The 21,168-nt window shown below is 47.5% G+C and overlaps 2 protein-coding genes and 1 pseudogene across 6 annotated transcripts; 1 reads left to right on the plus strand and 2 right to left on the minus strand.

Moving 5' to 3' along the window:
* Positions 1-881: 881 nt before the first annotated feature.
* On the minus strand, positions 882-4,336 carry LOC133892308 (glutamate receptor 3.5-like; annotated as a pseudogene).
* A 1,940-nt stretch (positions 4,337-6,276) lies between these two features.
* Positions 6,277-8,786, plus strand: LOC133893491 (la-related protein 6C-like). Its single transcript, XM_062334519.1, has 10 exons — positions 6,277-6,692; positions 6,854-6,935; positions 7,163-7,257; positions 7,350-7,421; positions 7,505-7,584; positions 7,673-7,754; positions 7,919-7,966; positions 8,079-8,147; positions 8,258-8,380; positions 8,466-8,786. The coding sequence occupies exons 1-10, from the start codon at positions 6,318-6,320 to the stop codon at positions 8,784-8,786; spliced, it is 1,347 nt and encodes a 448-aa protein (XP_062190503.1). The 5' UTR covers positions 6,277-6,317.
* On the minus strand, positions 7,103-16,270 carry LOC133893490 (uncharacterized). Of its 5 annotated transcripts, none has more exons than XR_009904521.1 (9): positions 12,027-16,270; positions 11,781-11,960; positions 11,504-11,686; positions 11,250-11,432; positions 10,993-11,154; positions 10,747-10,920; positions 9,767-10,672; positions 8,223-9,080; positions 7,103-7,395 (listed from the first exon to the last, which is right to left on the minus strand). XR_009904521.1 is itself a non-coding variant. In XM_062334516.1 (8 exons), exons 1-8 carry the CDS (start codon positions 15,840-15,842, stop codon positions 9,000-9,002), a joined length of 5,685 nt encoding a protein of 1,894 aa, XP_062190500.1. In that variant the 5' UTR covers positions 15,843-16,270; the 3' UTR covers positions 7,103-8,999. The 5 variants fall into 5 exon arrangements, 2 of the variants coding, with proteins under 2 accessions (XP_062190500.1, XP_062190501.1); XR_009904520.1 differs by having other exon boundaries at positions 7,103-7,955; positions 8,066-9,080; XR_009904522.1 differs by having other exon boundaries at positions 7,103-8,968; positions 9,612-10,672; positions 12,027-16,267.
* Positions 16,271-21,168: the final 4,898 nt, after the last annotated feature.

Genomic DNA, 21,168 nt, shown 5'->3' on the forward strand with positions numbered 1-21,168 from the left:
TTAAGCGGTTTTCGATCGAATTCGAGCGATTTTTTATCACAAACGAAATACGAAAAATGCAGTCGGTTTCTGATGGAATTCGAGCAATTTTTAGTTCAAATCGAGTGGTTACCAATCGCCAATACAGTCGGTTTTTTCTCCAATTTACAAATTTAACCGAGTAAATTTAAGCGAATTCTCACCAAATTTTGAGCGGCATTCGTGATATTCGTGAATTTGGAAAAAACGTCGGGTAACCATTTCCGGATCCCAAACGATTTTGTTAACCTGGTCCAATCGCTAAACGGTTTCCTTCCTTGTTTGTTCGTTGAAGCCCAAAAGGCACTGAAGCAAAACATGAAGAAAGAGTGGCTCGTTCGGTGTCTACCTAGTAGGCTACTACTACATCTGCCTTCATCTTCGAATCTGCCTCGGTGAATTACAATGCACGCAGTGCCCATCATCTCGCAACTTCACTGCCGCTATTCTACTTCGTAAAACGAATACTGTCTTCGATGCTCGAACGCCGCCGCAAGCTACACCGGCGACAGCGACGACGGCCGCGACAAGGAAGGTGCTTCGGACAGGGAGCTGTCGATGGACCTCTCCAGCCGCCTCCTTCATGTCCACGAACGTCATCATCAGCTCCCGGATGCTCTTCAGCCTCGCGGGCCGCCTGCTCTCCTCACCGTTGAAGTATTTGATGTGGCCGAGCTGCTCTCCTCACCGTTGCGCGACATACTGTCGTGACCACCTCAGTCACGGTCTCTGTCACATCCACGACCACCCCAACCGCGGTTACTGCTATCTGCAGTAAGATAGGATTTACCCTTGTTACTTGATGAGGAGTTACCACCATCCTTCTTCTACCGCGCCTGCCACTCGACCTGAGTGAACAGAAGTTAGCTGTCGCCGATGCTATTGCCACCGGATGCACGCGGGCAAGTACGTTCTTCAAACGCCTTAAGCAGCCCCACGACTTCCTCGAACGGCATCTTGTCATGGTCGTAGAACTGCTCAATTCCAGCGATCACACTCAGGAATCGATTCGGCACGGTGTCGAACAGCTTTTTGACCAATGCAGCGTCATCGAGCATCTCCCCAAGGTTTGCGTACCTAACGGACATACTGTTGAGCCTTCCGGCATACTGGTCCAAGCTCTCTCCAACCTGCATCCGCATGGAGTTGAAGTCGCTCTTCAACGTGAGAAGTCGCACGTTCTTGACGCAATCCGCGCCGACAAATCTTGTCTTGAGACAATCCCAAACCTCCTTTGCAGTTTTCTTTCTTGCCACCTGCATGAGGAGATCCTCTGGGAGCGCTTGGAAGAGATACGACCTCGTCTTCTTGTCCTTCTTCTCGTCGACGGGCTGGCTCGACTACCTCCCAGATGCTTTGATCTTCCATCGTCACCTGCACGCAAATCACCCAGCTCGTGTAGTTCGTCGTCTTCAACTGCAGGTACAGGAACGGCCCACTGCTGCTCTCCCACGCCACCTCACCCTGAGGTACGATCGACATCTTCACGAGTCAGTGCTACGCATTATGAGCTCTGATATCAGATGTTGGGTCCGACTATTGGATCACGTGCGCGACCACTCCGGATTCGCGACAACGCAAGCGATCAGGCTCCTCGACCACCTGAGCGACCAAAAAAGATAGAAGCACACCAACTCACGACTGGCTTGAGCGATCAGTCGTACGTGCTCGACCACGACTAGTCTAGCTATCTGTCGTGTACGTGCTACTTTCGATCACACCGATCGACCAACAACGCCCAGTAAGTCCTGAGTCGCGTACTACTACTCAGCGAGAACGAACTCGCATATCTCGACGAGAAGCAAATAGAACGTCAAACAGCAAAAATTCAACGAGAACAATAAAACAAGACAAAAACTCTCTGGAGAAAATTTTAAAGTCTATTCAACTCGTGACTTGCACGATTATGTGTCTTGCTTATAATTTAGAGATTACAACTCATATTTATAGCGACCTGCTAACTCCGAATCCTAATACGAATCATGCCATCCCACGATCCGACTCCAACTTAAACTCTATGCACATACGAACGACGCTATAGCCGTATACGAAATGTATACGAACTCATTCCTTTCACACTGGCGTGAAATAAGTCCCCGAAACCTACGACAAGGAGTAAGTCCAATAAGGCTCCCCGTGTAGCTCGAGTTGATGATCAGCACCACGAACAGCCAGATTATCAGCACGAAACGACCAAGCGTGCTCACGGTGTTTTCTCCTGCATAATTATCAGTTCAGCTCAGTTCATTCGTTCCGAGCAATTTCGATCCCTTCAGTTCAGACAAGCGAAGCAATCTACTGCACTTACTCTGCGCGAAGAACATGGTGGAGAAGCTGAACCAGAAGATGGTGACGATCTGCTTCTTTGGGGAGCCCCTGAACTCCGGGTTGAAGCGGTGCTCGAGGATCCAGACGACGGCGCCAACGAAGAGGAAGAAGGCGCCGGTGACGCCCCACATCTCCGGCCCACGCGTTGGAGCTCTTGACCTTCACGGGGGACACGATCACCAGCCCGGACTCCACGTACGGCTGCGTGAAGTCCACTATCCGCGTCCCGCTCGTCACGATCGAGATGTCCCCCAACCGCAGCATCAAAGTACTATATATGTAGTTGCAGATTCAGTTCTTGATCATGTTCATGCATGGCTACCTCTCTCTCTATATATAGTTGTAGATTCAGTTCTCTCTCTCTCTCTATATATATATATATAAATTACCTCTCTATATATCTATCTATCTCAAATCAAACTACTAAACAAGAAGAAATTGAGACAAGTGCGGTGACTGACATTGTCCGCGACCTTCTGCACGAGCTCGCTGTAGCTGGGGTTCTTGACGCCGTCGCCGAACAGGATGAAAGACACGGGCACCGGGTACGGGAGCTGCGCCACAGCCGCCTTTGAACACGTCACGCAGTAGCCTCTCACGCCATCCGATCCGGGCTGGAGTCCTAGCTTGGACACGAACTGCTTGTACGTCGTCCGGTGTGGGACACCGATCCTCAGCGGCTTGCCGTTGTTGGGGAACACCCACCCGCGCGGCGGCGCCGTTGTCTCCCCCGGCCAGATCACGCCGTACAGCTGCAGCTGGCTCACGTTGTTCGGCGCGGGCACGCCGCCGTCGAGCAGCCTGGGTACGGCGACCGGGAGGCGCGTGTAGTTGGACCAGTACCCGACCCGCCGGACGCCCGTCCCGCCGACGTTGAGGACCTCGTATGCTGGGTTAATCAGGACCCCGTCGGCGGCGAACCGCACACGGCCGGTGACGCCTGTGAAGTTGGCGAGCATGACCTTCTGCCGCAGCTGGTCACCCTGGTCGAACACCCTGAGCGCGCTCCCGTTGGCGTCGCGCAGCCTCGTGTCGGCGGAGAAGGAGATGCTGCCCCCGTCGTCCAGGAACTGATGTATGGCGCGCGCCGCCATCCACACCTAGTCGTAGGCGAAGAGCCCGTAGGCGTTCAAGCTCGTGGTCGAGTTGTTCCTGCTGCTGATGAACCTTGACACGAGCGACTTCTTGGCGTCGGAGTCCGGCGTGTACTGGCGCAGCGTGACCACCCCCTGTATGAGGCTCATCGTCTTGGGGCTGGTCGGTCGAGACGAGTCGATCACCGCGGCAAGCCAGTCAGTGGCGATCCAGGCGTAGCCGCTGGCCATTATGTTGAGCGACTGCGCGACGTCGAAGATTTCGAGGCCGGAGTCCGGGCTAACGTGGACGACGAAGACGCGGGACTCCATCATGTTGGCCCGCTCCAAGAGGCAAGGTTTACAAATAAGTTTTACCTTCGAAAACCGTTTGACGGTACTTAATCGCAGTTATCATGGTAACTGTACAGTAATTTGATGAAATTCGATAAAAACCAGTCGAATTTATAAAACTTTTGAATCTTTTAAAATTTTAAATTTAACTTTAAACAGTAATCGCTCGGTTTATAAAAACGATGCGGATCAAATTATTCAGTAGCCATGATAAACAAACAGTTACCGACTATATTTATAACCCTACCAAGCACAGCTCGGTCAGCGCCGGGTGGGAACGCGGCCTTGTAGGATATCCTTGAGGGCGTGGCCTCGAGTGCGTCGTCGCCCAGGGCGTCGACACCGCCGCGGTAGTGGACGACGATGTCGGCGATGCCAGTCATCTGAAAGGAGTTGTCATGGGTGGCGTGGAGGAAGAAGAGGTACTGCATCGAGGAGAGCGCGGGGTCGGTGGCGGCGAAGGAGAGCAGCGGGACGTGCAGCTCGTTGACGACGTGGGAGACGATGTGCGCGATCCCCAACGACTGAGGGCCCACCACAGCCACCACCTTCTCCATCAGCTCCAGCGCTGCAAGAGCACAACAGCACACACTCTCAATCTTCCATGGCCGTTGACTAGACTAACATGCAGTGGTTGACTAATGGCTGGCCGATGGTCACGTTCGCCAGCAGGGACACCGACAGGGCGTTGCACAGGCAGAGAACGCGAAGGAGCAGAGTCAGAGGAGCCCAGGTCATCCTCGACGACGACGCCATCTCGGGCCCTCTGCTTTCTGCAGGGACCAGCAGGAAGGGCTATGGGTCCTCGAAAGAAGAATCAAGGGAAGAGGAAGACCAAGAAGAAGAGGCAGGCCCCGCCATGTGAGCCTGCCAAGCAAAGGGATCAAAAGAGGCACCGACACAGAAAGGGCAACAACACCAGTACCCAAGACGAACCGCAAGAGCAGAGAGAGCAGGGCTCGGTTCCACAACAAGAGGGAATTGTATGGAGATCACGAGGAGCAACACAACAACAAAAGATTGCTCTGGGGGTTGTGATTGGTGAAGAAGACCGGCTGAAAGGGAGATTTCTTTCGGAAAGATCGGTGAAGAAGAGAGGTCAGAGAGGGAAGCAGGGAGCCGCGCGCGGAGATTCCACGGCGACAGAAAAGAAAAGCTGTGGTCCGGAAGGCAGCACAGCACGAGGAGGGAGGGAAGCAGCTCCTAGCTTAGCTTTTCGCTGCCTTCTTCGTCTGATGTGATGAGTAGCAAAGCAGGACGAAGAACAGGGATCGAAATCCTTTGGCTTCTGACGAGGAACAGTGATTTATGAGTGAATGAACAGTACGAATACTGTAAAAATCTATTGCGTCAACGGTACCGTAGTGCTACCATAAGGTACTATGCCAGTTTTTACTGTAGTACATGGTACTATACGGATCGATCTGATCCATCAATTTCTGATCCGACCTCTCAGAGCGGAGTGGAGTATTCTATTCTATTGGCCTCCTCACGTACCCACTGCAAGATATACTAGTAATCATCTATCTAATCCCAAAGGTTTCACGTGATCCGCGCAGTTGAGAGAAAATTTTATGGGAGAGAGACCAACACATATCTCAAGTCAAGCGGTTAGGTCTTCAGATATATTCAGAGCAAAAGTAACTCTACTCACCATGTAGTACAGACACAGTAGAAACAGGAAATTTTTTTTGGAGGTATGGATTAACCAATTGACTCACAAACAAATACTAGCACAAGATTGGATGGAGGTCTGTGTCTGGCAGCGCGCTCTCTCTCTCTCACTAATTGCAAAGCCAACTCGGTCAATTCTGGTAGTCACTACTCTATACAGCAAGCGTGTACAGACTCTATAATCATGTTTATTTAGCATAGCTCTAGCTCTATAAATTTTTACTCGATTTTAATATTTTTTGGTTTGTACGCAATGATGCAACGATGAACGTGAACGCCAAAACAGAGATAGTATCGTATCTATTGATGATGATTAGTCTCTGCATGCTTGTACGTACGTAGTTGTTTCTGAGGTACCGACGCCTGACTTTGCAGTTGTTTCCTGCAGTCAGATACTACTGCTACTAAATATATATAGAGAGAGAGAAATTAAGTATATATTTATCATAGGACGACAACATATATTGCATTGCGATTGCATCCCTGTATATATATGTACTACTAGTATGTACGCATCGGCATGGCATGCATGTAAAGATGCATATATGCATGCTGATGTAAGCATGCAGGATCCTTGGTTGGCCGAGCCCTACGTGTAAGGCAGCAACCGGTCAACGGTCTCCGTCTTCTTCCCAGCTCGAGACATTGCATGCATGCATGCATGCGCGAGGCGCGGGAAAAGCGGCGGCCACGAAACGCTCTCGCTTCACAAACAAACTCAGCAACCCAACCAGTGGTCTCGTTAATCCGCGTCTCTATCTAGGCCCTGTATAAATAAATACACGCCCTCCTCCACCCTGCACGCCGATCAATCGATCGATCAGATTATTCATCGCCTCGCCATCTACGAACAATAATCAACAACCAACCATGGCGCAGGAGAGCAGCGACGTCGTCAAGTGCACCGCCGCAAAGGTGGTGGCCGCCGCCGAGGATGAGGGCCCGGTGGCGCCGCCTGCAACGCCGTTCAAGTTCAACGTGCACGCCCCGGAGTTCGTGCCCATGTCGCCCACCGCCGCCAGCCCCATGTCCGCGCCGGCCGGCGGCTACTACACGCCCTTCATGCAGATGCAGGCCGGCCTGGGACCCGACTGGAGCTTCTTCCCCGACCACGAGCCTGCCTTCTTCATGCCAGATTTCGCACACGCCAAGTTCGGCGTTGCCGCCGCCACTGGAAGTAACATCGTCGCGCAGGCCAAGGGGACTGGCGCCGCCGCCGACGTCGCACAGAAGATTGTCAAGCAGGTGTATATGTCCGGATGGCAACCTTCTAACTTAATTATTTTAGCTCATCCATTTCTTGATCTCACCTTTAATTTAGGCTCCTGAACCACGAGTAGTAGTACGTGCCGTTGAAAGCTGAAAACTCAACTGCAAATGACCAACATTTGCTCTTTTCCACACAGGTCGAGTATCAGTTCAGCGACATTAATCTGGTGGCAAACGAGTTCTTGCTCAAGATTATGAACAAAGACACAGAAGGTTATGGTAAGTACTCCACCTGCTAGCAGATTGTCTCTCAGATTGTGTCAGAAACGTTACAGTATGCAGATAGACTGTCAGGTAGTGTCAACAACACAACAGCATTCGGAAATAATTTCTTGTTCAAGCAAAAGGAAAAGAATATGCAGAGAAATCATGGAAGAAGACCAATGTTCAAAATACATACTGAAATACAGTAACATTTCTTTTCCTTCTTTTCTGCGTTTTGTCAGTTCCCTTATCAGTCATTGCATCCTGGAAGAAAATAAAGTCTCTTGGGACAACTAACCAGATGCTGGTTAAGGCTCTTCGCACCTCCACAAAGCTTGTAAGCTACTCACTGCTACTCAAACCCTTGCTAGTTGCAATACATGAAACACTCTTCTCGTAGGATCATGAAATTCTCGTGTCCCTCTGCAGATTGTCAGTGATGACGGCAAGAAAGTCCGGCGCAGGCAGCCATTCACTGAGAAACACAAGGAAGAACTTCAGGTCAGTGGCTTTAAAAGGTGCTCATCTCTGCTCTATAGTACTCCACATCTAACAATCCAGAACTGAAATTCTTGTTTTTGCAGTCCCGCATGATCATAGCAGAGAATTTGCCAGAGGATTCCTCGAGAAACAGCCTCGAGAAGATCTTTGGTGTCATCGGAAGGTCAGACAGATAAACTATTCCTCAAAGTGGCAGATTAAAACACATTACATTTGGGTGCATTAACCTTTTATGTCTGTCTGATGATCAGTGTGAAGAACATCAAGATATGCCATCCACAAGAGCCTAGCTCGGCAAGGGCTTCTAAGTCAGACACGCTAGTAAGTAACAAGGTATTTCACATTCTCTCCCCAACTGAACTATTCAATGCACAATGCGTTGAAATATCAGCACAAGATGTTGATTGTACAGATTAAGTATCAGATTCAGAACAGTGAATATTTTTCTAGCAAATATTCAGGTCTCTTTTACCTGTTCTATTTTTTTCCCCTAAAAGATGCATGCACTTGTGGAGTACGAGACCTCACAGCAAGCTGAGAAAGCAGTGAGTAGTTACCACTGAGCACTCGCCACTTATTTCAGGAATGCAAATTTCATTGGCTCTTGGATACAGTTAACCCATAGGTATGCTAATTTAATTTACCTTTTCCTGTCAGGTGGAGAAGCTAAATGATGAACGGAACTGGAGGAAAGGCCTCCGTGTTCGTGCAGTGCTCAGGCGCTCGGTACGGGAAGCTCCCCTCTCCTTGCAAATTAGTAATATACAGAAATGAATTCTATTCAGTAACAAATAGTCATACCTTTTTATCCATGCTATTCCGTGATGTTTTCGCAGCCCAAGTCAGTGATGAGGCTGAAGCGGCCAGATTTTGACCACTTTGTCGGCTCTGATGATGAATCACCGCACTCCCAGATGTCATCCGACTCCCCCACAGCAGACTACTCACCTGAGGCTCATGTAAGCAACTGATGACCCAACTTTTAGTGACAACATCCAGTATTCAGTTACTCAGTTAACTCAAAAGTTTCTGTCTGACTGACAGCCAGAGGATCACCAAAATGGTACCAAGAAAGGTTGGGCGAGAGGGCGAGGGAAGCTGCACATCGCAGCGCCGCACAGCCCACAGTCTGCTCCTGCCGGCATGATCGGCCATTTTGATCCGTTGAGCCCCCGTCAGACATCCCAGAAATGCCCATTGAGCCCCCGTCAGGCATCCCAGAAATGCCCATTGAGCCCCAAGCAGCCTCCCCAGGGCCCAAGGATGCCCGACGGGACACGCGGGTTCACCATGGGCCGGGGCAAGCCAGCAGCATCATCACCAGCAGCCCGGGCAGTTGCTGCTCCTGCTCCTGTCCTTGTTTAGTTTCAATTCCTGAAAGTTAACTCATAGTGGTGCCTGTTTGATCAACGCACTCTATCTCTATTGATACAAGCGGTTGAGCCTTTTTTGATATTTCTCCTTTTTGTTTTAAGGCCTTAAATAAAGTTGGCTGGCTGCTGGTATATTCAGACTATAGAACAGTGTTGAGACTCTGAAAGTATCACCTGAAACAGTTATCAACTTAGCAATAAAGAATTACCATTTGCTTCCACTGCTCCATTTCTCCAAGAGGATAGCAACTGTCGCACAACAAAGGGGACGAGTATATTCGCGTATCTAAGAATAAGTTAACTTGTCAACACTAGAAATACTCTCTTTTAGCTTCAAATGATACTTAGATGATGAGTGCATTGTTGTCAGAGATGTGATGCTTGATCAGGTATTTCTAGCTTATATGGTACATTAAAAGTTCCACTTTTATCTGAGTTTGTCCCCAGTATCTAGCATCTAGGCAGCAGATTTACCATAAATTTCAGCTAGTAACTTCTTGTGCAGCTCAGTTATATGGTCAGGCATAGCTCAGATAAACAACATCTTAGAATACACCTACAAGTTATTACTATTCATGCATATCCTAGCCTTCTTGGCGATCAAGCATTCATAATAATGAAAAGCACCTGACATTTGCACCAGAAATTCACCAACAATATGATTCTCCACTGGATTAATTTAGATATGTTAAAATTCAGTGGTGACACACGGACCAGAGGCTTATTTCATTTGAGAATGCAAAACGCAAGCTGTTCTTTCTTTGCTACAATGTTAATCATTTAATGAAATTCACCTAAGAGTAAAAAACAATCTGACCTTCAGAAGTTAGTAGATAGGAGAGAGAACTTGCATGCAGTGGTGTTTATTTCACAAATTAAAGCTGTACAACTCTACATGGATATTTTGTGCAAAACTAGCACTTGCATGTTGAAACTATGAATAGGTCAGTGCCTTTTTGATCTGGACTTCACCTCAGAGAAGTGATCCAAGTTCATCACTTGTCTCTCCATGCTAGCAATTTGTGCCTTCAGTATTCTGATCTCCATCTCCATCCTAGTTTTCTCAATAATTCGAGCATTTTGCACATCTTCTAAAATTTGAAGTGCGTATTGTTCTTGTTTCCATCGAGGAGTCTCTTCTTGTGGACTTGTAACCACCAACTCTGGTGCACAATCTCTTCCAAAATCCCTTGCACTGTCACGCGAAGGAACTTTGATATCCTTGAAAACTGAAATTGGTTCCTGAACTGCATGCTTAGAGTAATACCCAACACTGGTTGCCTGTACTCTGTTTGATGGTTCAGAACGAATTTTTCCCAGGGATTCTTTAATATCTTTTAGATACATAGACCTGCTGTTTCGTGTTCTCTTAACCTCTTCATTACTTGACTTGCCAAGTTTGATGGGGTCATGACAAGCTGTGTTTAATGAATCAGAAGCTAACTTGTCATAGCTATTTGTTGATTCTACAGCCCATCCAATATCATTCTTAATCTCTGCTGAGGTCTGATCTTTTCCAGACGCTTCATCATTCTCCCTACAGATGGACATCTCTGTTTCATTCTCCAAATTTTCTTGCTTCACTTCTACCAAGTTTTCAGGCTCCGGAGGAAGAGCTCCTTCAGGCTCCTTTCTTGCAGTTTGATTTGATTCAGAGCCTTCAACTTCTGTTATATTGTGCTCTTCAAAGGCTGCTTCCTTTTGCTTGTTCTCGGAACAAATTTTAACAGCTTCTACTGTAAGAATAGTCTCATGAAACATTTTCACCCCTCCATCAGGTTTCACTCCACCACATTCAAGTGCATCCATGTCAGCCAAATCTCTGCTTGTGTTTTCATCTGCCATTCCCTGATCCTGCTTCTCCTGCACTGCCGCTTCCTGTGACTGAGATTCATCAGCTACTAGAGTCAAAAGAGAGAAAAAAATACATTGAAAACCCAAAATATTCCCACCTTCTCCACACTTAAAACACACTGGTTCGGTGTTCCCTCTCTTAACCCAACCATGTTAACCTCCCCAACAGTTGAAATAGATTTCAATTCACCACTATCAATCATACTTGTGTCTTCCAAAATCCTCTTCTCATTCGCATGTTCAACTCCTTGGTTCTGCCTGTCCTCCCTTGCCTGCAAATGTAAAACAGGTTTGTCATACTGAGTTATAGTTAACCAGATCTAGATTCTGAAAAAAATACTTGCCTCCTCCATGCTGCAAGATTCCTTGATTTGCATTGAATCACTAACATCCACAGCAACCGCGAAGGTAACCACTCCACCACCACCAAGTTTATAGGACTCTTCCACAAATATTCCACTTCCAACTGTTATTTCACAGTCCATTCTTTTCTCCATTACCTGGTCCTGCACAAGAGTATTATCAGGTTCCATAAATCAGTCTCAAAAAAAGAAAAGATTCACAAATCAAACAAAAAAGTTAATTTTGCAGGTAGACTCACTTCTTTGTTGTCCGAAAGTTCTTGATTCTGTATTCCTTTGGTAGACTCGACCTCGTTCACCTCTGTACCAGCTGGATCAATTTGATATTCACCACGAACATCAATATCTGCATCTTCTGACATATTCATTTTGTTGTTTTCAGTTGTACTTCCTAGATCTTGTTTTTCCTCCATTGCTAGTTGCTGCAAACGACCATATATCAGGATTCAGATAAGGTTATCAAATAAAAAGTCAAATTTGCAGGTAAACTCACTTCCTTATTGTCCAAAAGTTCTTGGTCCTGTATTCCTTCGGTAGACTCGGCCTCATTAACATCCGTAACAGTTGAGTCAATTTGATATTCACCACAAACAAGACTATCTGCATCATCCAACATATTCGTTTTGTTGTTTTTAATTGTCGTTTCTAGATCTTGTCTTTCCTCCATTGCTAGTTGCTGCAAAGGACAAATATTATGATTCAGATAAGGTGTGGTCTAAAAAAAGATTCAGATAAGGTGACTCAGGTAGAGATTTGGCAACTGCACTCACCTTGTTCTCGTCCCAAATTTCCTGGTTTTGAATTCCTCCTGCAGCATGAGTTTCATCACCCTTCGGAGTAACCAAATCAGATTTCACTTCACTATCTAGCATATGACTGCCTTCCAATATTGTTGTCTCCCTGTTCTCGCGTATGATTCTGTGGTCCTGTTTCTGTTTCAGAGCCACTTCCTGCAAAAAAAGCATGGTCACATCAACTAACCGTTAACACATATAGAGATTTGCAAGCATACCCACCTCATGCATATCCAAGGTTTTGTGGTCATATACTCCTCCAATGGCCATAGCAGTTGCATCACATGATGGTTCCCTCTGATTAATCAGTTCAACGTTCTGAATGCATAGCTCCTCTGTCATGCCTTCATGAGAAACTTCCATCTGATCTCTTTTCAATTGTACAGTAGCTGAACTACATGGCATCTCAGCATTGGTTGAATTCTTTGAATCTTCCACCACATCCTTATCAAACTCCCTTTCCTGTGTTCGAGTGGTTTCTTCAGGAATTTCCTCAGTACGTATCCTTGTAAGCCTATCACTTTGGTCATCCACCTGCCCCACTAGAGTAATTTCCTCAACATGGTTATGTACATCTTTCTCTGTCAATGCTTTGTGTTGTCCTTCTTCTGCCTGTTCTACTCCACGAGCATCATAAAAGTTCTCCTCGTCTTTCTCCATTAACACCTTGCATCCCTCCCCTTCTCCTTGTTTCAATTCGTCAACCTCTTTGGACTCATTTATGTCTTTCTCTGGTAGATCCTTGCCATCTGCATGGGGCTTTTCCTTGGTATCTTCTTTTATTGGTGCCTCAACTCTTAATTTTTCATACTTTACTTGAGGAACTTTTGTAGTATTTTCTTCAATTTCTTCCTTCGCCAGCCACCTGTCTTCATCCCTTCTTAGTAGATCTACTTGCAGGATGCCCTTGGGCCTATCACCATCCCTCTCATGCCCATTGGCTTTTTCCAGTTCTGCATTGACATCATGAATTTCCGCTCGCCGACCATCAGAATCCTCCTCCATTGGACCATGAGTTCCTTCAGATCCTGTATTTTCCAATTCAGGAACATCCTTAGATTTGTTGCTAGTGTCCTCTTTCATCAAACCCTTCACATCTTCCACTTCTGCAGGCGATACTTGCAAAACTTCTGCAAGCTTCTCATCACTGGCGTTCACTATCAGCCCCTTAACATTTTCTTCTTCATGCCCAACTTCAGGAACATCTACAAGCTTCCCATCAGTATCCCTCCCAGTTAGTCTTGTAGTGCCATCAATTTCTGCACATTCTATTTCAGCAGCTTTCTCAGGCTTCTCAGTAGTAAAGTGTGAATGCATCTTAGGATCTGCCATGTCTGCGTGATCTACTTCAGAAATTTCCTTGTGCTCCTCCTCTGCACCTACCTTTGCCAAAGTATTAATTTGCTCCTGTTCTGCTTCCTCTCCTTCTGCAGCTTGTTTGTCTGCCAGATTAAGATCTTTATTGACTAATGCATTTTCTGCTTCAAGAACATGAAGAGGAGTTGCAGCCATACAATTGGAAGTTGCTACTTCCTCCACTGTTAGCTGAACTATCTTTTGCTCACCGTCATTGTCTGTTCCCATAAGAATGTCTTCTACAGATTCTACTATCTCTATTTGAGGAGCTTCCTGGGGCTTTTCCTCACTACCTTTGTCAACCATTTGATTGTTTACCCTTCTTCCAATCTCTTCTACACAAGGAACCTCCCTCTGGTCCTGAACAACAAAATCACGACATGTAGTTTCTCCATCATTTGTGACCAAACCTCCAGCAACATTGTCATCTTCCGTTACGTAAGACACCTCGCTACATCCACCACCATTATTTGTTTGCTGAACTGGAAGTGGCTCCTCAGGTAAAGCCAGTGCATCATGGGAATTGTTCATAACACCTGCATCAACTTCTTGTTGGTTCTGTGGTGCAGCTTTAATTGCTTCCTCGGCAGGTCTTCCAACTTCTTCTGAAACTGCATCACCGTCATCTGCTTCCTTTACAATTGCTATGGTCTTTTCCAATTGATACATCCCGGTAACGCAAATATCTCCCTCTATGGCAACTTCTTTCTCTTCTATGACTGGAGCAGTAACTTCTTCAGGTCTATCAGATCCACTACTAGCTTCGTTCTCCAACTCCATTACCGCAGTGGCTCCTTCTGGCCTATCTGTGATATTAAGAGACCTGTCCACAGGAATATTAAGTTTTTCCTCCTCCAGCGTTGCAGTAACATGTCCTTCAGGTTCACTGGGGATATATGGAGGCTTATCAACTATGAAGTTTCCTCTCTCTCCTAGAGCCGGGCTCATATCACTATCCCTCAATGCCATCGCAGCAGGAGTTGTAGTCTGCATCCTTGGCATAAGTAGCACAACATCATCATTGCTAGCTCCAACATTAGGCAACAAGGCGTCATCTGATCCTAGGTCATATTTTGGTAAGGATCCCCTTGTGAAGCTGCCACCAGCAGTGTCACTGATCCCATTCCTTGTAGTTGCAAGCCAATCCGACAACTTTGCATCATACAATTCTTCAAGCTTGCGCTTTTTGTCACTAGGTGGGACGCGAGCCTTCTTCATCTTCCGCTCCTTCTCAGCCTCAGCTTCCATGGCCGCTGGCGTCTTTTTCACCTTGCGCTTGGAAGTCTTCCACTCCACTGGAATGCTTGCTGCCTCAGCATGAAGATGAGAAGGTGGTAATTGCTGCCTCCACCACTGTGCGTACCGCGCTGTGATCCCAGGTTCAGACTGAGGGATGAAGAACGCCACATTCTTCCCGTCCAATTCATAGGTCTGCCAAGCAACCGCCCAATCCTGATTGGCACGGCGAACATCCCCGGGCACATCTTGGTCCAGTCCAAACTGCCTTGCAACGCGGTGTGGGAGGTAGTGCTCGATGCAATCCATCCCCACAAGCTCACAAGGCCGCAAGCAATGCGCGAGGGATCTCAGTTCATCATTCCCGGCGAGATCACTGCTGCGAACCCACCCGGTGTGCTTCATCACAGAGGTGGCATAAGGCTGCCACACAAAGTTGTCCCCTGAACTGAGGGCCTCGCGTATCAGCGTCGGGTTCACCTTGCTGCTTAGATCATGCCACCGAGCGGCCATCGGCTCGCCATTGCTCACAGCTGGGTTATTCCTTGCGGGACTGAGAGAAGGAAAGCGCTCCCACATCCAGAGCTGGAGAATGTAGAGGGGCGCGTAGAGGGATAAGGAGCACAGCATATCGGCGTTGCCGCTGGCGGCGGCGGCACCCGCAGCGACGAGGAAGGCCTTGATGTCGCGCAGGTCACGGTAGAGGGAGGCGAGCACGGCGGGGGCGAGGGCGACGCGGTCGCCGCGCGCAAGGCGGACGGCGATGGGGAAGACGGACTGGCGCATGGTGGACTCGGGGTGGCCCGGGAGCACGAAGCGCGTGAGCCAGAGCGCGAGGAAGGCGGCGTGCTCCAGGACGGCGTCATTGTTGTGATCGGTGAGGAAGTGCTTGACCCATGCGGAGTGGTGCGCCTTCTTGCAGGCGCTGCGGTTGAATCCGAGGCGCACCCCGTTGAGGGCGGCCTCGTCGGGGCGCCATTCGGGCGGGAGCGGCGCGGGGACGGGGGCGCCGTGGGTGGGGAATCCGGCGAGGAGGGCGACGTCCTGGAGGGTGAGGGTGGCCTCGGCCCAGGGGAAGGTGAAGGTGCTGGTGGTGGGGGACCAGAAGGAGGCGAGGTGGAGGACGGCGGAGGCGTCGCGCTTGAACCTGTAGGTGGAGGCGAGGACGGCATCGTGGATGCCGAGGCGGCGCCAGAGGCGGGAGTGTAGGGGGCGGAGCTTGGCGACCCAGAGGTCCCAGTGGCGCGGGGCGCCGAGCCAGCCGCGGAAAGAGAGGCGGGGCTCGGCGGCTTGGGGAGGGGGAGGCGGGCGGAACGGCGGAGGAGGGGGCGGAGGAGGGGAGCGGTGGAGTGGGGGGAGGAGGTGGGCCAGGCGACCCTCGTCGGGCCCCTCCATATCGATGGGGAGCTGGTGCACGAGGAGGAGGACGTTGTCGGCGGAGGCCATGGCGATCTTGGCAGGGATGGGACTAGGTTTTAGCTGCGATTGGGCAACAACAAGACAAGGGAAGGAGTCTAATCTCAAATAGACACTGACAGATCAGATGGATGGCCGCTTTGCTTTAATCAAAGACGATGCAATCCCTTTACAGTTGCAGCCTCTCCATGGTAACTTTCCGTGGGAGGCATGCCCGCTTGGTGGCGGCGGTGGACATGGGGCGGGGCGACGAGGTGGCGGGGACGCCGCCGGTCGCAGGCAATGGAGGTAGCGCCAGATGGGAAGGGTCAGGTCAGGGCAATGGAGACGCGGGGTTAACGCGGGAGCGGCAGCGGGAACACCGCGCGGAGACGGGAGGAGAGCTGGAATGAGCTGCGCCTGCGCCGGCACGAGGAAGAAGAAAAAGGCTACAGCGACGGAAGATAGAAGAAAGGCTGCTGACCGTCAGATCTCGATCGTATGGCTATGATTCGTCGACAGAGGGGAAGGTTATTTTTAGGCTCATTTCTCTCTGCTAAGGGCATCTCCAATGCAAGGTGTTTAGGGACGAATGCTTAAGGAAACAGAACGTTGACATGTCATTAAGTATTTGTAGAAAAATCCTTGTCTCCAATGTAAGTTGGGTTCAGCTACTTTGTTAGCACAATCTAAACGCCAAAGAAAACTTAAGCACATGTTCCTCCTGGTAAGCATCCACCTTATGTGAAGTAGCATAAGTAATGAACCATCTATCTCAGGGCTTGTTTGGCAGGCCCTGTATTAGTGTTGATCGCGGCCAAACCCCGCCACCTATGGAACCAGACTCATGTCAAGGCCAACTCTCCCTTGTGGGCTATAAATGCATTTGGATGTGGCGTGTATTCGGGATCAACCGATCCAAACCCCGTAGACCCACAAGGCACAGAAGAATCGTCTAGCGAGGCGTGGAACAGAACACACGAGTCCTCTCGGCGATCCATCCTACTTCGGCGATCATCCTCGACTCCGATGTCTACTCCCAGTGAGCCTCTCTCTCCTCTCATCCTTCTCTGCTCCTAATCTATACTCCTTCTCTACTTCTTTTTTATCTAGGGTTTGGAATTCAACTATTTCTTCTCACAAATCCTCTAGATCCTGCATCTCGTGGCCACGTTAGGAATCTGAACTAACTATATCAGACATACTTCCACCACAACTCCACCTCTCTAGCTCCTTTCCTTGGTTTCGTGGTGATTGTTGGATTAGAGGAGTGGAGATCCATCCGACTGCTTTCTACTTTTGTTGGTAAGAAAGCCCTAACTTTCTTATGCTTGGTTTGTGGGGGTTGATTTAGTCCATTCTTTGTACGCATGGTGGGAGTTGATTTAGAAATTTAGGAATTCAATTTAGAAATATGTGGTTTATAGAACTTTAACCAATTTGTTACCGTATTTATTCAGTTCTATGATTTTTCCCTTTTTGCAGTCTTTCCAAAAATATTTTTCTTTTTTGTCATTTTTGTTTGGACATTAGGAGGATCGGTGACGTTCTAAGAGGAGGTGAATTAGGATACTTAGAAAACTAACTGGCTCCAAAAATTTCAAAAGATAAATATATCTTAATTTCTATCTAATGTGCTTTAGATTTATCTAGTGTGTCTACTCTACCGCTCACAAGATTTTTGCAACCTATAGTCAATCCTAGCAAACTACCCTAGGAAGATAAATGCGTAAAGGTAGATTGCAAGAATGTAAATGCGAAAATGTAAATAAGATAGAGAGAGCAAACTCGATATAAGATATTTTTATCTCATAGCATAAATATCACCCCTAGTCCACATTGGAGCTCCATCACAAGTATGCTCCCGGACGGCACCCGGTCACGCTTGAGCCACCAAGCCACCAACACAAGACCTCACCACAACCCTCTCTTCCGATCACTTGCCACTATGATCACTTCGAAGCTTGAGTCACCAAGGCAAGGGTCTTCGCGTCCCTGTACACATATCTTGCCGCCACTTCACACTAAATCAGAAGGCCAACAAGCTCAAGCAACTTCAGCTCAAGTTACCGGTGAGTCACCAAGACTCCAAAACGCTGATGTACCACTTGGTACAAGTTATGATTACTTTTTGATCCATTCTTCAAGCTGCAGCACATAGCTACAACTCACTCTATGCCTATAAACACTAAACACTCTAATCTTATGCTTAATCACCTTAGATAATTATTTTAAGCACTTTGGTGACTTGGATGTTTTCTCGAGTGTCTTTGTGTTTCTCTATACTCCAGCACCTTTAAATGACTGAGTGAATGAGTATTTATAGCCTTAAACCCTCAAACTAGCCGTTAACCCAGCGGCTCAGAAAAGCTGTTAACACCGGATGATCCGGTGAGAATAGTAGTACTAACACCAAATCATTCAGTGAGTACATCTTCAGAAACTAGCTGTTAAAACTCCTACTAAAAGCCTCTGTCAACATCGAACCACCACTACAGAACTGGACTTATATGCCGGCCCAACACTGTCAGTTCCTTATGGGCTGACAGTGATGGGGTATCACTACCGGTTCATTATCCGCGCAGGAAGAATCAACCATCATGGCTTATGAACGGGTAGTGATAAGGGTTATTACTGCCAGCTGATGGATTGAGCCGGCAGTGATGCACCCACACATCATCACTACCGGCTTAATCTACTAACCGGCAATGATATCTCTACATCACTGCCGGCGGATTATATGAGCCGGTAGTGATATCCTCCTCTTCCTCACTTTCTTCTACCTCGAGCTAACAGAGCCATTTCAGTACTCTCTCCCTCACAAAATCTCATATGGCAACAACCACTCCATCCCTTCTAACGCATTGATTCTCCCACCACTCAAGCTCAATTTTGGTCAAGAAGGAGGTCTAGATGAGCTCTCTCTAGCTATCCAAACAAAAATTCTTCTTTTCACTCTATTTTCTCATTTTCCATTTCTTCATTTTTTAGGACAAGTCAACTCTAGATTTTTCCCCAACAGCAAGCAAGCTTCTAGCAGGAGCCTCTTGAGCTCAAGTAAGTTAAAATCCCCAAGGTTAATCCTATATTTAGTATTTTAACTCAAAATGTTACCTGAAAAACCAAAGTTGACCTTATCCCTATAGAGACCTAGGTCCCATGAAAAACACCGACGAACCTCCCTATGTACACCGTGATCATAATGAAGGACGAATCATTAAGACAAAGTAGATAAATTGTATTAATTATTATGTATGAATTTTTTAGATGTAATTATACCTCACTTTTGTTATGGAAGCTTCAATTTCTCTGGGCGTGCACGCAAAACTAAAACAATTTTTTGCACCTCGCAGTACCAACAATGAAAAGGGTTTCACTATCGGTGGACATATTGGATCAGCAATGAAACTACTTTCACTACCGGTGGACCTATTGGGTTGGCAGTGAAAATAGTTTCACCGTCGATCGTTCTATTGAGCGGGTAGTGAAGGTACTCTTTCACTGCCAGTGCTCATATTGAGCCGGAAGTGAAAGCCCTCTCCTATATAATTGCTCGACACCCACCCTCTGACACTTAAAAAAAATTCCTGGCATGTGCCCTTCACGCCAAAACGCCTCCCGCCGCCTCCTCCCCGACGTCGTCGTCCCCGCTGCATCCTCCCCAACGCCACCGTCCCCGAAGCCCCGTCATCCCCGTCCCGGAGGCCACCGTCCCCTTCCCTGCTCGTGCTGCCATCGTCCCCATCCCGGAGGCCGCTGTCCCCATCCTGCTCGTGCCGCCGTTGTACGTGCCCGCCTGCATCGCCGACCGATAGAGCAAATGTAAATTTTATCATCACCTCCCTCCCTACTCTGTTAATCTGGACAGCATGTTACATGTGTTTTATGCTCTGTGATGAAAGAATGCACTGAGACTGGGCTTGATTTCTGAGTACACTAGCATAGACCTGGATGTTACTTGTTGTATGTTTGGTTCTGTAACCTATACACTAAGAAATCCATATTGGTTTGGTTATCTAGTACAATACATGTTAAATATATCCCTGGATATGTGCTGCTATGAGTTCAAAATCTATCTAATATACTTGATACTTGGTAAATTATTATGTTAGCTTCTCCGAGCAGTCATTTTACAAATTGTTAAGTTAGCTTCTTTGAGCAGTTATTATTGATTTACATTATATATGTCTCATTATATGCATGTATTGAGTGGGAGAGAGACGGAGAGATCGAGGAGAGAGAGGGAGGATATGGCCATAGTAGAAGGAGGGAGGCACAACACTGTCGGTTGAAACCACCAGCTGGCAGTAATACCCAGGGCATCACTGCCGGCCCAATCACTGCCAGGGGATCACCTGTAACCTCCGGGTTGAACTTGGACCCTCTGGGTTCTAAGTCTCTGGATGAACCTTTGGGTAGGGGTCCTGGGGTATTTTTAGTTATGATCATCCGGAATCTCTGGGTTGTAACCCGGAATCTCTGGGTTTCTGCAGAATACATGTTTTTTGATATTTTTTTTGACCGATTCCACTTGCATGTCGAATTTCCAACTACTTAAACATGCATAGGCACCAAACCAAGGGTTCTAGACCTATTTTATCCACTCCACAAACCCGATTGGAAGGTTATCTCATCCATTTTCTTCCTACCATCTTCATTTCATCAAGAACAAGAGAGGCGTTGCAATACTCGATTTGCACCCCCTAAACTCGAATTCATCCATCCTAAAACGTACATTCCCACCAAAGAAACCTAGGAGAACTCACCCGAGGTTCTTATTGTAGTCAAAGACCTTTGTATGGAGAAGAAATTGATGGAAGAAACTCGAAGAAGAGATGAACAAGCTGCTGAAAATTTTAGATAAGAGAGGCGTGACGAAATTGGTTGCCAATCCTTCAAATCTCCATGCATGAAGCAAAAACTTAGATGGATTGGAAGCTAAGGAGGAGAGGATGTAACGGTATAACATGTATACCTTCATTAGCTTCCTTAGGGCAAATTTCTGAGGAGAAAAGAGAGAGTTTGAGAGGGAGGAGGAAGAAGGAGCTGCTATCCTCTCTGCTGGTTTGGGCATGGGGGAGGGAGAGAATGAGGGAGGGGTGAGGCTGCTGCATCCCAAAGAGAGGAAGGTGAAGGTGGTGGGGTCAACCAACTAAGTGGGTCCAACATACAAGAGATGTAAGTATTTTTGCAGAAATTCTATTTATTCTCTCCCCTTTCTATTAGTCCAAATGAAGTGATTTAAGCTCCAAAAATTTTAGAAATTTTTATAACGCGATTACAAAACCTTTTTAAAAGGACTCACCCACAACGTATAAGTGGAGATTAAACTAAAGAACTTTTACATCATGTATTTTTAAAATACATAGCAATTATC

Source organism: Phragmites australis, chromosome 15 (genome assembly GCF_958298935.1).
Source record: "Phragmites australis chromosome 15, lpPhrAust1.1, whole genome shotgun sequence".
Taxonomy (NCBI): Eukaryota; Viridiplantae; Streptophyta; class Magnoliopsida; order Poales; family Poaceae; genus Phragmites; species Phragmites australis.

Coding starts and splice junctions, on each gene's coding strand:
- LOC133893491 (XM_062334519.1), top strand. CDS start 6,318: ATGGCGCAGGAGAGCAGCGACGTCGTCAAGTGCACCGCCGCAAAGGTG. Junction 6,693..6,853: donor CACAGAAGATTGTCAAGCAG/GTGTATATGTCC, acceptor TTTTCCACACAG/GTCGAGTATCAGTTCAGCGA. Junction 8,381..8,465: donor ACTACTCACCTGAGGCTCAT/GTAAGCAACTGA, acceptor TCTGACTGACAG/CCAGAGGATCACCAAAATGG.
- LOC133893490 (XM_062334516.1), bottom strand. CDS start 15,842: ATGGCCTCCGCCGACAACGTCCTCCTCCTCGTGCACCAGCTCCCCATC. Junction 11,687..11,780: donor AAATTTGGGACGAGAACAAG/GTGAGTGCAGTT, acceptor TGTCCTTTGCAG/CAACTAGCAATGGAGGAAAG. Junction 9,081..9,766: donor ACTTGGATCACTTCTCTGAG/GTGAAGTCCAGA, acceptor ACTTATTCTTAG/ATACGCGAATATACTCGTCC.